The sequence below is a fragment of the Ascaphus truei genome, chromosome 2 (genome assembly GCF_040206685.1).
Source record: "Ascaphus truei isolate aAscTru1 chromosome 2, aAscTru1.hap1, whole genome shotgun sequence".
NCBI lineage: Eukaryota > Metazoa > Chordata > Amphibia > Anura > Ascaphidae > Ascaphus > Ascaphus truei.
Window position 1 is genome coordinate 261,780,552 of NC_134484.1, and position 14,739 is coordinate 261,795,290.

Genomic DNA, 14,739 nt, shown 5'->3' on the forward strand with positions numbered 1-14,739 from the left:
TACTTACACATTAGTAGTAAATATCCCATATATGATGTCCAGCTCTGGAAGAAAAAATGTACTTTGTAATTCGTTGTAATAAAATGGGATCTCTCCTGGGCGAGAACAGTTCATCCGAGTCTTCATGAATGTTGTCCATGTGTCCTCTAACAGGAACCTTCCTCCAATGTCATTTTTACAGACTCGTGCAGCTCTGGAGAAGACAGTCTTCCCACAATCATGTTCTACTGCATTCTCACGGAAGAAAAAGTATGTGAAGTTTCCAATGTCATAAGATGAGACAAAATTTGGCTCTGGAAAAGAAAGAAATAATAATAAAAAAATGTATGATAAAAATGATATGTATGAATACAATGTAGATAGAAATCTTAAATGTGACCAATACAATATCACTGTCACTGTAGTGTCATATCTAAAGTGTCTACAAGAGTTAATTTTGGAGTTGAAATTGGAGGTGAAGATTGGAGGAAGATCTGGACTCTGCATTATAACTTTGCCACTGTGAGACATTAACTTTTAACATCTGTGATTATTTGCACACTTTTATCCTCCATTACCTGGGAAGTTTCTCCTTCTGCATCTTACTATGCCCTCCCTGTTGCTTTTTCCGTTTACTGTTTTCTCACTCCTTTGTGAATGTCTCTGTTCTCTCCAACATCCCCCCCCCCCCACTGCACCATTATTTATACACCTCTCTCCCAACAACTTTTTTACCCCGCAATACAAAATACCCACACAAATCCTCTATTCACACCCTCTATCTACTCCTTCCCGCTGCTTGGGATCTCCCCTAAGCCTGAAGCCAGACATACACACCTGATCTCACTCATGCCTCCCTGCTATCTCTTCCCTGTAAATGGTGTTAACCTTTTCATTTAACACTGACCTTCCTTAAATCTCACCCCACAAATCAAGCATCCCAATAGCCTGCACTCATGGCTATTGTCCCACACTCAGTCACTCCTACCACCCATTGTGACCAAGCACTGACATCTACAGCACTTACTCCCTCACCTACTGTCTCTGTAAGTTTCCCATTAAACCTATTAGATTGTAAGCTCTTCGGGGCAGGGATTTCCTTTCCTATTGTCTGATTTGCTGCACTTTTTGTATAATTATAATTCCCTGTACTGTATTCTTTGTGAAGTGCTGAGTACACTTTTGGCGCTATATAAATAAAGACATACAATACAATATGCATATATCATTCTGTGTTGTCTCGGTTTCTTAGCTTCATACAACACAGAACCTATAATTTTATAATGTAAGTAAACTAAATAAATAACTTAAACAGAGAAAAAAACATTTTAAATAAATGTGCACAGTAAACCAATTCATTGCTTGTCAGCACACAAGGAACTGCTATATGTTAGATTTTAGATCAAGAAATATGAATAGAATAGAAAACATACTGTAAAAATAAGAGAATTCAGTGAACCAGAACAACTGAAACAGCACATCATTGTGTTTCAGTAGTAACATGGGAAATTGTCCCTTTATGCCTTTAAGGTATAATCTAATGAACACTTTTACAAAACAGTTTGCTGAATTGGCTCAATACCAAATGGTAAAAATACCATCTGCTTATTCAGAATTATTTGTCTTTCAACTATAACAATTTTTCAACCATTTCAATATTGATTATTCCTATACTGTGCCAGTTGATATTACCCTTTTCAAGAATACCTTGTTGTAATCACTCTATCTCATCCTTTTCTCCTACTGTAGTCCCTTTTTCTTTTATAGTAGATTTAGTAGCACTACAATGTACATTGCTTTCTATATTCATGTGTTTGAAGTTACTTCACCCACAAGTTGTGGAAAGAAAAAATCTTTCTTTGACACTGTAACTCTCTGCCAAAGAGTCTACCTGTCTGCCATATAATACATTAAAGTAAACACTTACTGTTATGATCATCTTAATGACCACTGGATTTTCGGTTTCTCTCATTTTTATATTCCACCTATTACATTTGACATCACCAGCCATATTCCCCTCTTCTTGAAGAAACTACTGTATACTAATTTTACCCAGCCTACACAGTATTTCACTTTACATTTCAACCAGTACTAATGCAGATATCTCTCGTGTTCAATGGCATCTACTTTGTTTCTCCAAAATCCCTATTCAATATGCTGTTCATTCAAATGAGTTAAACGTAATCTTTCAGAGCCAGGGGCAGGCAGATTGACAGCATATTTAATAGGATCCCATGTCTCTACAGTTCTCATAAAACTAGAGTATTTTTGTGCTCAGTACCCACATTTTTGTAGCGCTCACTTCAGTGTTCTCCAATTGTATTCTCTCCATTCAAAAAGCTCAATACAAAATCAACCATTTGGGATATACTATCTTCTCATTTAATGCACTTGCTGCTTTTGATTACACAATGAAACATGATTTATCAACTAGGTGGAATTCCAGCTTTAAGTAGTTTTTAGCCAGTGCAAAGAAAGTACAATGATCATAATTGCATCGTATTAATCATGCTGTTTTACCACAGTGCATTTTGCTACCTGCTACATAATAGTTCAAAACATTATAAATTCTAAAACTTATGACAGCTTGGCATATTACACAAATAGTCCATCATAAAAATTAATAAATAATAAATATTGTTACATTTAAATCTGCATATGAAAACTATATTTTGCTACAGTATAATGAATGGCATTGGTATATTCAGGAGGTTTAGAGAGACACTTTTGGAAGGAAGTCATATAGCCTCTCTTGCATTCCCAGTAAAATCAACCCCACACTGATGAGACCCATCAAGTTCGAAACAGCTGTCTGTGGGTGGTTTTCTGGGTATGCACCTTAACCCTGGCTGTGCTCAAAGCTGTGACCATGCAGCAAGCTCAAGCCTATAGGGAACCATGTTAAAAATGGTTATTGAGGCAAAAAGTGACACTGTGTGCTCATTTGCATGTCATTTCCCAGAATCCCTTGCTGCAGTGGAAGTGCTGTATGCTGGGTGATAATGGGGAAAGGCGGGGTTGCAGACCTGCCTAAGACATGCAGATGAGCATACAGTTATATTTGCATATTTGCTTTCCTGTGGAGGGTTTTTGTCACTTTTTTTACTCACCATAACTTAACTCAGTATTATGGTTTAGCCTATCCCATAGCCTCTCTTGCATTCCCAGTAAAATCAACCCCACACTGATGAGACCCATCAAGGTCGAAACAGCTGTCTGTGGGTGGTTTTCTGGGTATGCACCTTAACCCTGGCTGTGCTCAAAGCTGTGACCATGCAGCAAGCTTAAGCCTATAGGGAACCATGTTAAAAATGGTTATTGAGGCAAAAAGTGACACTGTGTGCTCATTTGCATGTCATTTCCCAGAATCCCTTGCTGCAGTGGAAGTGCTGTATGCTGGGTGATAATGGGGAAAGGCGGGGTTGCAGACCTGCCTAAGACATGCAGATGAGCATACAGTTATATTTGCATATTTGCTTTCCTGTGGAGGGTTTTTATCACTTTTTTTACTCCCCATAACTTAACTCAGTATTATGGTTTATATATATACATATATATATATATATATATATACATATATATATATATATATATACATATATATATATATATATATATATATATATATATATATATATATATATATTTTTTTTTTTTTTTTTTTTTTTTTTTTAAATCAGTGCAACCAAACTGGTCTGGTTTATGTTTCTGGCCTAAAAGTATTATTTCTTATTTCATAAAGGTAAAAAATATTAATGTGGGCATGTACAGCGATAACATTCCCTGTAGACATGAAGATGGGCAATGTTTGGAAGAGGAGTTTGTTATAAACTGGGAATTTCATTGTCTCATCTTTTATTGGTTTTCTTTTTTGTCAAGAAAAAAACTTGTCTGGAAAGTTTAAATCCAAAGTTGTCTGATTATATGTAACTTGTGTGGAATGTACATTGACAATAGAGGATTTATTTGAAATAAAAAAAGTTTTTTTGTAATAAAAATAAGTACAGTACACAAGTAAGGTATAAGTGTTACCTTTAATTGGTTACCTAAAAAAAAGTGTTAGCTTTGAGGCTCTTTCTTCAGGCATCTTCTTACATTTCATGACTGCAACGTTGCAATTATTCTGCAGCATTCGACACCGTGGACCACCCTCTTCTCCTTCACATTCTCCATACTCTTGGTATTCGGAACAAAGCTTTATCTGGATCTCATCCTACCTCTCCCATCGTACCTTCAGTGTCTCTTTTGCTAACACCTCCTCCTCCTCTATTGATCTCTCTGTGGGGGTACCCCAGGGCTCTGTCCTGGGACCCCTTCTCTTTTCTCTCTGCACACTCTCTCTAGGTGACCTAATCACATCTTTTGGGTTTAAATATCATCTCTATGCTGACGACACACAAATTTACCTTTCAATCCCTGACCTTACACCTGCTATACAGACCAAAGTTTCTGAATGCCTCTCTGGAATATCATCCTGGATGGCCATCCGCCGACTGAAACTTAACATGGCAAAAACAGAGCTCCTTATACTTCCTCCCAAACCTGGCCCTACTACCTCCTTCCACATTGCTATTGGAAATACGATCATTCACCCAGTAGCCCACGCACGCTGCCTAGGGGTTACACTTGATTCCTCACTCTCATTCTCCTCTCATATTCAAAACGTTTCTAAAACTTGTCGCTTTTTCCTCCGCAATATAACAAAGATACGCCCTTTCCTCTGTTACTCAACTGCTAAAACTCTGACTCAGGCCCTCATTCTCTCACGTCTCGATTACTGCAACCTCCTGCTGTCCGGCCTTCCTACCTCTCACTTGTCTCCCCTACAATCTATCCTAAACGCTGCTGCCAGAATCACTCTACTCTTTCCTAAATCTGTCTCCGCATCTCCCCTCCTGAAATCCCTCTCCTGGCTTCCGATTAAATCACTTATCTCACACTCAATTCTCCTGCTCACTTTTAAAGCTTTACATTCTTCTGCCCCTCTTTACATCTCAGCCCTAATTTCTCGCTATGCACCATCCCGACTCTTGCGTTCTTCTCAAGGATGTCTTCTTTCTACCCCCTTTGTATCTAAAGCTCTCTCCCGCCTTAAAGCTTTCTCACTTTCTGCCCCACACCTCTGGAATGCCCTTCCCCTCATTACCCCACTAGCCCCCACGCTATCCACCTTTAAGACTCACCTTAAGACACATCTGCTTAAAGAAGCATTTGAGTAGCACTGGATAATCATGGACACATGACACATAAAGCTTGGCCCCCTGCAGACGCACTTACTAGTATTCCCTCCTACTGTCTCTGTACGTTCTCCCTACATACCAATTAGATTGTAAGCTCCTCGGAGCAGGGACTCCTTCCTTAATGTTACTTTTACAGTATGTCTGAAGCACTTATTCCCATGATCTGTTATTTATATTATTTGTTATTTATATGATATGTATTACTACTGTGAAGCGCTATGTGCATTTATGGCGCTATATAAATAAAGACATACAATACAATTATGCAAATCAATCTTTATACCATTTAATGCTAACAATTAATATTTTATAATATACAGATGCCGTTATCCGACCATTTCTCAATTTTTATCGAGCTCCCGGAGTTCCTCGCTAGATTTGCCGCGACAGACTAATGGCCCATAGGATTAACACAGCAGGGGTCCCTGCAGTGTTAATCTTGCCGGGGTCTACCTATCTGTAATAGACTCTCAATAAAAGATAGGCTGAATCAGTCACTCTACCTGCGCGCCTCTAACAGGTGATCGCGCGTGTTTATTTAATTTTAATACTACAGTATTTTAGCAGGGGAGAGCTTTTCTGGATTTTTACTCTCTAGACTCGTATCCCATATGGTCTTAACTCTGACTGGGATCTAAGGCCTCTCTTGCTATAAGTATAAAATACCTTTTTATTACTTTCTTTCCACAATAGAAGGGATGAATAGTGTTTGTTTCTATATCATTTGTAAACCTTAGGAGCTTTTTTTCATATGAATCTTTTTTTCATATAGCCTTTATGTGATGTATTATGGGAGAAAGAAAAAGAACATTATATATGATTACATTTGTTTAATGATATTGAAATTTTTTTTTTTTTAGTTATTTTCATTTATAATCACATTATTTTCTATATGTTCGGAATAAATGTTTATTAGTTTGGTTATGACACATTGTTGTTAGGATTATAATACTGTATGTATTCACTCTGTTCAAGATTATTATCTTATACTTTTTAAATACAATAAATTTGTTTAATATACTTATTAATATAGTTTTGAACAGATTGATGTATTTGCTCAATTTGGATTATATATATATATATTTCAAATTATTTATTAAGGAAATTAATTTATATTATATGTAATAATATATTTATTATTTTTTCTTTTTTACAATTGGTTTATATACTTTAATACTGGATATTATTATTGCAATGTATATATGTATTTATGCCATCATTGAATATATAATGTACCAAAGCAGTCTTCACTTAGCACAATCTGTGGTTACTTTACAGATATGGAACAGGCTTTATTCATTATTGTGGGGTATATGTATGCCCACAATCTAATGTATTCACATTTAACATCATATACAGTATATGTTTTTAACTGTGTTTTTAAATGTTCATTGTTTAGTTTTTTCTTTAGGTAGCTCCGGGGTGTCAGATTGTTAGTATTTAATAAAGTTTTTCAACTTAGCGGCTCCGACGCGCTGATGTCACACGCCCGCGTCACTTTACACATCAGGAAGTGATGGGGATAGGTTACAACAGCGCGGGGATCCGGTATTTAAACACACTCCTTTAAATTTGTTTTATTCACCTTGATAAAGGGCTTATAGCCTGAATCGTGTAGGTGTATTGTCTGTTTGTTTTTTGATCCATTAAACTTTATTTTTTATTATGGGAATGCACCTCTGTATATTTTTTACAAGCTAGCAGTGGATTTAGTGCTCCGTCTTTTCTTCCTCTTCTACATTTTAGCAGGGGATCTCTGGAGCTGAACCGCGCTGATTTCAGGTCCGGGGACCCCCTACTTCCCGAGTTACAGGCCCCCTTATGGGGTGCCGGTATACCCGCCATGTTTGAATTCGGTGGGTCATGTGACATTGTTATTTTAACATTGCAGGAGTCACCGGCACTCCATAACGGGGCCTGTATCTCAGGAAGTAAGGGGCCCCGAGGCTGAAATAAACTTTGTTCAGCTCAGAAGACCCCCTGCTTCTGCACACTAGTATCAAACAGGCCCCGTTATTTGGTGCCGGTATCTCCTGCTATGTTAAAACCCCACGGTCATGTGACCCACAGGATTTTAACATGGCGGGGATACCGGCACCCTATAACAGGGCCTGTAACTAGGAAAGTAGGGGGTCCCATGACCTGAAATCAATGCGGTTCAGCTCTGGAAGCAGCCCGTGCTTACTGCACGTCTCTTACAGACAGGTAGACCCCGGTAGGTTTAACACCGCAGGGATCCCTGCTGTGTTAATCCGATGGGCCATTTAGTCTGCAGCGGACCATCGCGCACTTAAGTGCGTGATTCAACCCAAGTAATGGTCGGATAAAGGCCGCTGCATCTGTAGCATGTCCCATACCTCATACAGTATAATCTTATTGAAGATTGTTTGAAGTAAAAACATCAAGGCTCATAACGGTGCTATCCACAAGACACATTGCAGCACTGAAAGACACGTTATGGCCCATTTAGTTATGTTCCACATTGTACCTGCTTCTTTGTCCGTGTAGCAAAAAAGGGCCACTTGCATTGGGTGATATGGCCATTGCTATAGAAGTAAGAACAAATCCCCCTCCATGCATGTGACATTGCACCTCCAGATAACATAAAATATGCCGTCACAACACAAAATGTTACAGTCTTCATAAGATTTAAGAGCAGTCTTGGTGCCAAATATCACACATCATAATGCACCAGAAAGAACGACGAAGCCTGCTACAGCCATACAATTTTGAACAAAAGTTGTGTGTGGCGCATTTTGATATATGTGCCTTCTCTGAATACACAGCTGAGTCAAGTACAGTATATGTCCAATGGAGCACAGAGCAGTGCAATAGAAGAGAGGGAAACGAAGGCAGTATCAGCAGCTATAAATATAATACACATTTCTCCTTTTCATCTTCTTTACTATGAACATAGCATTTATCACGTCCTATCCATAGCTTCATTAAACCTCTTGTAGTTCAGAAACATTGTTGAACTGCTTGTTTTTATTTTGTTTCTACTTTATACCAATATCTTTTGACACTGAAATATGTTTGCTACATATTTCTGTACAACCTTATGGAGATGTCATTTGTTCTATTTTTTTTTACCTTAAATGCTTTATATATTCATAGAACATAGAGACATTTATTCAGATCCCCATGTGTTGAAACCTAACAGCACATTTCTGGTGCTCTCATGAGCATTCAAAGAAGTGAAAACAACAATCTTATTCTAGCAAGTTGTTACTGAGCAAAATAATAAGACAAAGGTTGACAAAGTGATTTGATTAAGATGATAGTAGAAAAGGCTGGAAATGAACCACAAACTTTGGATATCAAAGTCTATTACCCTAAGTAAGCTATGCCACTGACTTGACAACACAATTAAGTCTCAGAGAAAGTGCAAACTGCTTGCTGCTCAGGAAAAGCTGTAGCTCAGGTCATTGACTCACTGTATGTACCATTGTTCATTTAAGTGTTATCATTTCGATTGAGATCCAAAGTTAAAGTCACATGCTGTTTACCTGATGGCCCAAACAGGGCTGCAGGCAGATTTCCTAGGGCCCAGGACTAGAGTTACGACCCCCCCACGTGTCGGCGGTATTGCGAGCACCTCCATCCCATTTCACACCTCGCGAGCCCCTATATTTCCCCCCTTATTTCCATGTATTTCTCCCTCCTCCATCTCACTCCCTCTCTTCCTTGCTCACCCCCTCTCACCTCTCAATCTCCCTCATTCATCAATGTCCCAACTCTCACACAATTCCTGTCCACCTCTCATGTATTTCTCTCCCCTGTGTCTCATGCTTACTCCCTCTTTTCCTCGCTCACTCACCCCCTCCCTCCTCTCACTCTCCCCCCTCAGTCAATTACCCCACTATCACTCAAACCTTTACCCCCCGCTTTGCATGTATATCTCTCCCCTCCATCTCACTCTTACTCCCTCTCTTCCTCACTCACTCCCTCACCCCCTCTCTTACACCCCTCTCTCCTCTCAGTCTCCCCCCTCTATAAATTACTCTGCTCACACTCAATTCCCCCTCTTCACACTCATTCTCTCCCCCCATCTCCCGCAACACAAACACACACACACACACACAATCCCCCCACAAAATACATACCAAAGAATCCCACCCCCCCAAGTTTAAAAAACGTTCCCACTCCCAAAATGTATACCAAAAACCTGCCCCCCAAATACATACAAACCCCCACCCCACTCACCAAATACATACAACCCTCCACCCCCGAAATACATACAACCCCCACCCACCAAATACATACAACTCCACACCCCCAAATAATACATAAAAAACAACCCCAAATACATACAAATCCCCCCCCAGCCACAAATACATATAAAAAACCCTCACAACCCCAAATACATATAAAAAACCACCCAGACCCAAATACGTATAGAAAATACCCACCAGCCCGAAATATATTTAAAAAAACACCCAGCCCCAAATACTTTTTTTTTTCTTTCTTAAAACCCATCAAATAAATACATTACATTACTTACATTGGGAATAGTCTCAGGCCTCTGCTGCCCCATCTCTCCCCTCAACTGCTCTGCCCAGCTGCAGCTTGTGGTTGCTGCCGGGCCCTGTCTCTCCCCAGCGATGGCCCTTCCTCACTGATTGTCCAACCTGTGTCTGAGTCTCTGATGTCAGCGCATGCTGGGCCTCTCTGACGCGGTGCACACTGGAATCTGAGCCCAGCTTGCTTCCAGCACGAGCTGACATGAGAGGCTTGGCGTGGGACAGTCAGTGACGGAGACCCACAGCTGGGTAGAAGTGGCAACGAGAGGCCCAGTTTCCGGGCAAAGACTTTGGGCCTGGCCAGAGATCAGACAACAACACCTCTCTAGACAACAGTATATTTTCAGCAGCCTTAGACAAGACATCTTCTGCCACCATGTGGACTCTGATAATTTAAGCCACAACCATGGCACACAAACTCAACCTGCTACCTCCAAAAGTGCTCACCCACGCCTGAGCATTACTGGAGCAAATCTCGCACTAAAGTCAATTTTCTCCACTGTAAATTCATACTCTCTGCCTATAACACGTCCTTTTCCTTTGCCAAGCAAACCTACTTTTATTCTCTCATACTAACTCTATACTCTAACCCTATTTGATAGCTTTAACTTCCTTCTCTGCCCAATGCCCACCATCATGGCCCACGGCTCCGCAACCTACTTCATAGATATTGAGTTCATCAAACAGTGCATCTCTTCATGTCCCTTAACATCCACCCTCCCCATCTCCAACCTTATCGGGAACAGCGGCGTGGATGGAACAAAATCCCTGCTATTTAATATCCCCTGACAAACACAACTCCAACCTTAATAGGATAAGCTACGCAGCTGGGCCAAACTCCATCCTGAAGCATACTCTGTCCCACGATGAGTTGTCAGTTTACCTCTTTTTTCAGCATTGCTCCTTATTCCCTCTAGATTGTAAGTTCTCTTTTGTATCTGTTTTTTGCCTCGTGTGTCCTCACTTGACATATCATTCTTTGTATGTGATTTATATCAATCTGCACCCCTATTGTACCGTGCTGCAGAATATGTTGGTGCTTTCCAAATACTCTATAAAAAATAACTTTCATAAATATCCTGGAAACGATTACAGAAGAAATCACTAACCTCGCCTTACATAAATGCTTGATGTAATTAATACTGTAAATTACAGTACAAGTCTGATATCCCTTTTTCATAGAATTATTAAGGTCCAAGATTTCATGCTATTGACTACAACATCCAATCAGTTCTACACTGGTATCCACTCCCCTATAATTCTAGTGTAACGGTACGAGGCCTACCCAATCTCATATGGACCCCAAATGCATAATCTGCCCCCAGTTACATATCAGTGTAGTGTGGTGCACCTGCTGGCTCACAGGACTCCTGGTTGGTAGTGGGGATTTCACCATGACAGGCGTATGAGGTAGTGCTGTGTTCTACTCACAATTGGTATAGCGCCTCCATACCTTCCAGATCCCCATGATAGCAGGGAGGAGTTTCTGGAAGAGAACTCCTGGGTATATCTTCTTCCTGATTAACTCCAATCACAGGCAAGAAGGGTCTTTTATTCAAGGGCATCTTTATTTTCATCAGGCATGGCAGACTGTCCATCATAGCGGCCGGTACTTAGCCGCACATCATATAGCTGCACATCATGAGGAAGGTCCCTTCTGACTCTTTAATCAGCCAGGTATATTCTGCCACCTCTCCCCTAAGGGAGACTACCAGCTATACCAGAGCCCTGGACACAGTGTGGTGTCAGCTTGTCACAGCTGCCCAGACTCACAGCTCTTGCACCAGACACTTGAGCTCTGCATGAACACTCTTGAACTCTAATTTTAGGAAGTGATGCGTAATATATAGGTTCCAGAAGACCCACACCTGTGTCACTAACAGTGGACACAGAGCATGCTGTCACTTCCTTTGCTACACCTTACAAATCACAAGGGGGTTGAGGGCAAACCTCCATGATGACTTCTGGCAAACCTGCCCTCTTAACAGGAATTACAGCACAGAATGAGAAAGGCATGTAACCCAATTTTACATAGGGCTACACTAGAACTGCATTAATGTGCCCTTACGCCAAGCTCTTACCATTGCTGTTTTTGAAACAAAGATAGAGGGAACTGTGGTATCTTCAGATTGTTGGACAAACTATCCAGTATATTGCTTAAAATGCAAAACAAATGGAGCTTTGGTTATTTTTAAATGTTTTATCCAAATATATAAATCATTAAAAAAGCTTGTTTTGAGTGAAAAATTATACCACTATATTCCAGGAATTTCACTTTTACCTTTAAACTTCCAAAAGTGTTTCTTCTATAAAATGTACTGTGTTATTTAACCTAGCCTAATTTCTACTTTTCCCATTACACCAACAGCTCTCCAACAGTACACTGCATCTCTCCTTTTATGCCAAAGCTGCAGAGAAGAAAGGGAAAACGCTAATGGTGTGGTAATTACTATACTTACTTGGCTAACAAATGTAGGCACTAAAAAGCAATACAAACCTTTATAAAATATGCGTCTTTCTGTATGTATGATGTTTTTTAGGCGACGTCACACATTTGATGCACAGTTCATTGTTTGAAATTAATTTTGATGCATTGCATCTTGTTGGATACCTGATACAATTCAAATGAAAACAGAATGACAGGTATTTTCTAATTTATAAATAGAGTTAGTATATATCAATTATTAACACCACACAGTCCCTGTAAGTTCAAAACCCAAATGCACTACACATACACATAAGTAGGAGTACTACTGGTAGTGACCAGATGTATACAACAAATGACAAAATAAGAAAAGGTTAACCATTACATGGTTTCAGGCTTAAAATGCTTAGCCAAAAGGATTTACTAATAACCCTTACTCATGCGAAGAACAGATAGTATTAAACTTAATAATATTTCATGTGTGATGTAGCACTGTTTTTTCTTTTTTGTTATAAATAATATGATGCTAATAATATATATAATAGACATACTGTGAAAATAATACATGTTGTTAACCTTATAAAATGAAACATCCATTCTGCATCAAATGTACCTTTGGTTGATATAGCAACTTCCTCTTGGGCTAACAATATAAACAGAGTTTATAGGATTAATGTCAGATCAAACTTGGCGGATAATTTTGATTCACTTTTTGCTTTGTTTGGGGAATGCATGGGAGCATTTTTTTTAGTGCAAACTGTCCAATTTACATCAGTCTTCCTAGCGCTGTCCATTTCTGTGCATCCCTAAATATGGAAAATTATTTTTGACCCTGGTGGCGCACACGAGCGCAATTTAAAAAGAGAGTTTGGGGCCTATTCACAAAGCAGTGATAAAATCAGTGCTTTTGCGTTCAACTATGTGGCCTATGCATTAAGGGGCGGGAAAAAAAATCGCTATCCTGTTTAAATTACCATTTTTTACAGCGTTGCTCTCACGGTATGCATAAAGCCCAGAATACCTGTGACAGCAACATTTACAAAACTGGCGAGTAACTGGCGACGTGATGATCGCCTTTCTGAACAGGGCCGCCTCTCCCTGCGCAAATCTCGACATAGATCAAACATTTGTAATATAAAATGTAATACTTAAAAACTTTAAACATTGGTCAATCCCACCTGATTGGCTGGGATAACCATGTGACTATTTTTTTAGACTCTGATGTCATATAAATGGAGGGAAGCCAGCCAATCAGAAAGGTTATGCTTCCTTTCCCTTTAACATTACATCACCCAACCCATATGGCTACAGTTACATGTTATTTCAGCCAATCAGATTGTGAGATGTATATTCCCAATCCGATTGGTTATAGTAGACCATATGACAGAGTCAATTTTTGGAAAGGATGTGACGTCACCCAAAGGGAGTCATATGGTCTACTACAACCAATCAGATTGTGGATACACAAGTTTTATTTACTTTATGCTGCTGGTTGATGTTTTATTTTAAATGGTCAAATACACTATTATCCATATCTGGATAATAGTAATTTTGCCCATTACTGTACTGTATGTATTATTTGTCTTAACTCTGAAAACGAGAGGTAACTCTCAACGTATTACATCCTGGTAAAATATTTTATAAATAATGTATTGGGGGGGGGGGGAGGCAGGGGCGGGTCATTATAGCAGTGTATTGCACTTTTAAATTGTGGGGCGCCTGGACACCTGCAGAGACCACCCGAGGACCCCCAGACACCCGTGGGGCCCCCAGACACCCGCGGGGACCACTGGAGGCCCCAGAACACCTGTGGGAACCAACCAAAGACCCCTGGATACCCATGGGGCCCCCAAACACCCGTGGGAAACACCCGAGGACCCCCAGACACCTGCTGGGACCACCTGAGGACCCTAGACACCCGTGGGGCACCTGGACACCCACGGGACTACCTGGAGGCCCCCGGACACTTGCAGGGACCACTGAGGACCCTTGGACACCTGTGGGGCCCCCGGACACCCGCAGGGATCACCCAGAGATTCCCACCGGCCTCTTGTATTAATGCTGTACAGGGCAAAAAATGCTTTTTTGCATGTCTCCATCTCTTTTGTATATATAAGTGATTGTACTGCACACCTTGACAATGCAAGCAAATGCAGAAAGTATAAATGATACTTGCGCAAGCACCGGTTCAATACAAAAAATTTATTAAAGTCAGAATATACGACGTTTCGGCCATAGCAAGGCCTTTAAGTGCCAGTCAGTTGATAAAGGCCTTGCTATGGCCGAAACGTTGAATATTCTTTTGTATTGAAATCCGTGGAGCCCTGGATCATCTCTTTTTCCATCTCTTTTGTGCCAGCTTTTAGCTGGTGAAAAGAAATGGTGAGCTTTTATAGTACGATAAAGTTATCACTGCTTTGTGAATAGCAGTTACTGGCAAAAAAATAGCAGATTTGCCATTTGTTGGTCTATCGTACGACTTTTCTTTCACTGACTGTTCATGGGTGATAAAAAGCCATTATAGCGCGATACTGCACTGTTATCACTGCTTTGTGAATAGCAGAACTCTGGA

At 40.1% G+C, this 14,739-nt stretch overlaps 1 protein-coding gene across 8 annotated transcripts in view; it reads right to left on the reverse strand.

Moving 5' to 3' along the window:
• Positions 1 to 14,739, reverse strand: part of SEMA5A (semaphorin 5A) — a 795,598-nt gene that overhangs the window by 224,163 nt on the left and 556,696 nt on the right. For all 8 annotated transcript variants that reach the window (XM_075586198.1, XM_075586192.1, XM_075586193.1 and 5 more), the window contains one exon: positions 8 to 293. In XM_075586198.1, coding sequence (XP_075442313.1) covers positions 8 to 293 — 286 coding nt within the window. The remainder of the gene's footprint in view (positions 1 to 7; positions 294 to 14,739) is intronic.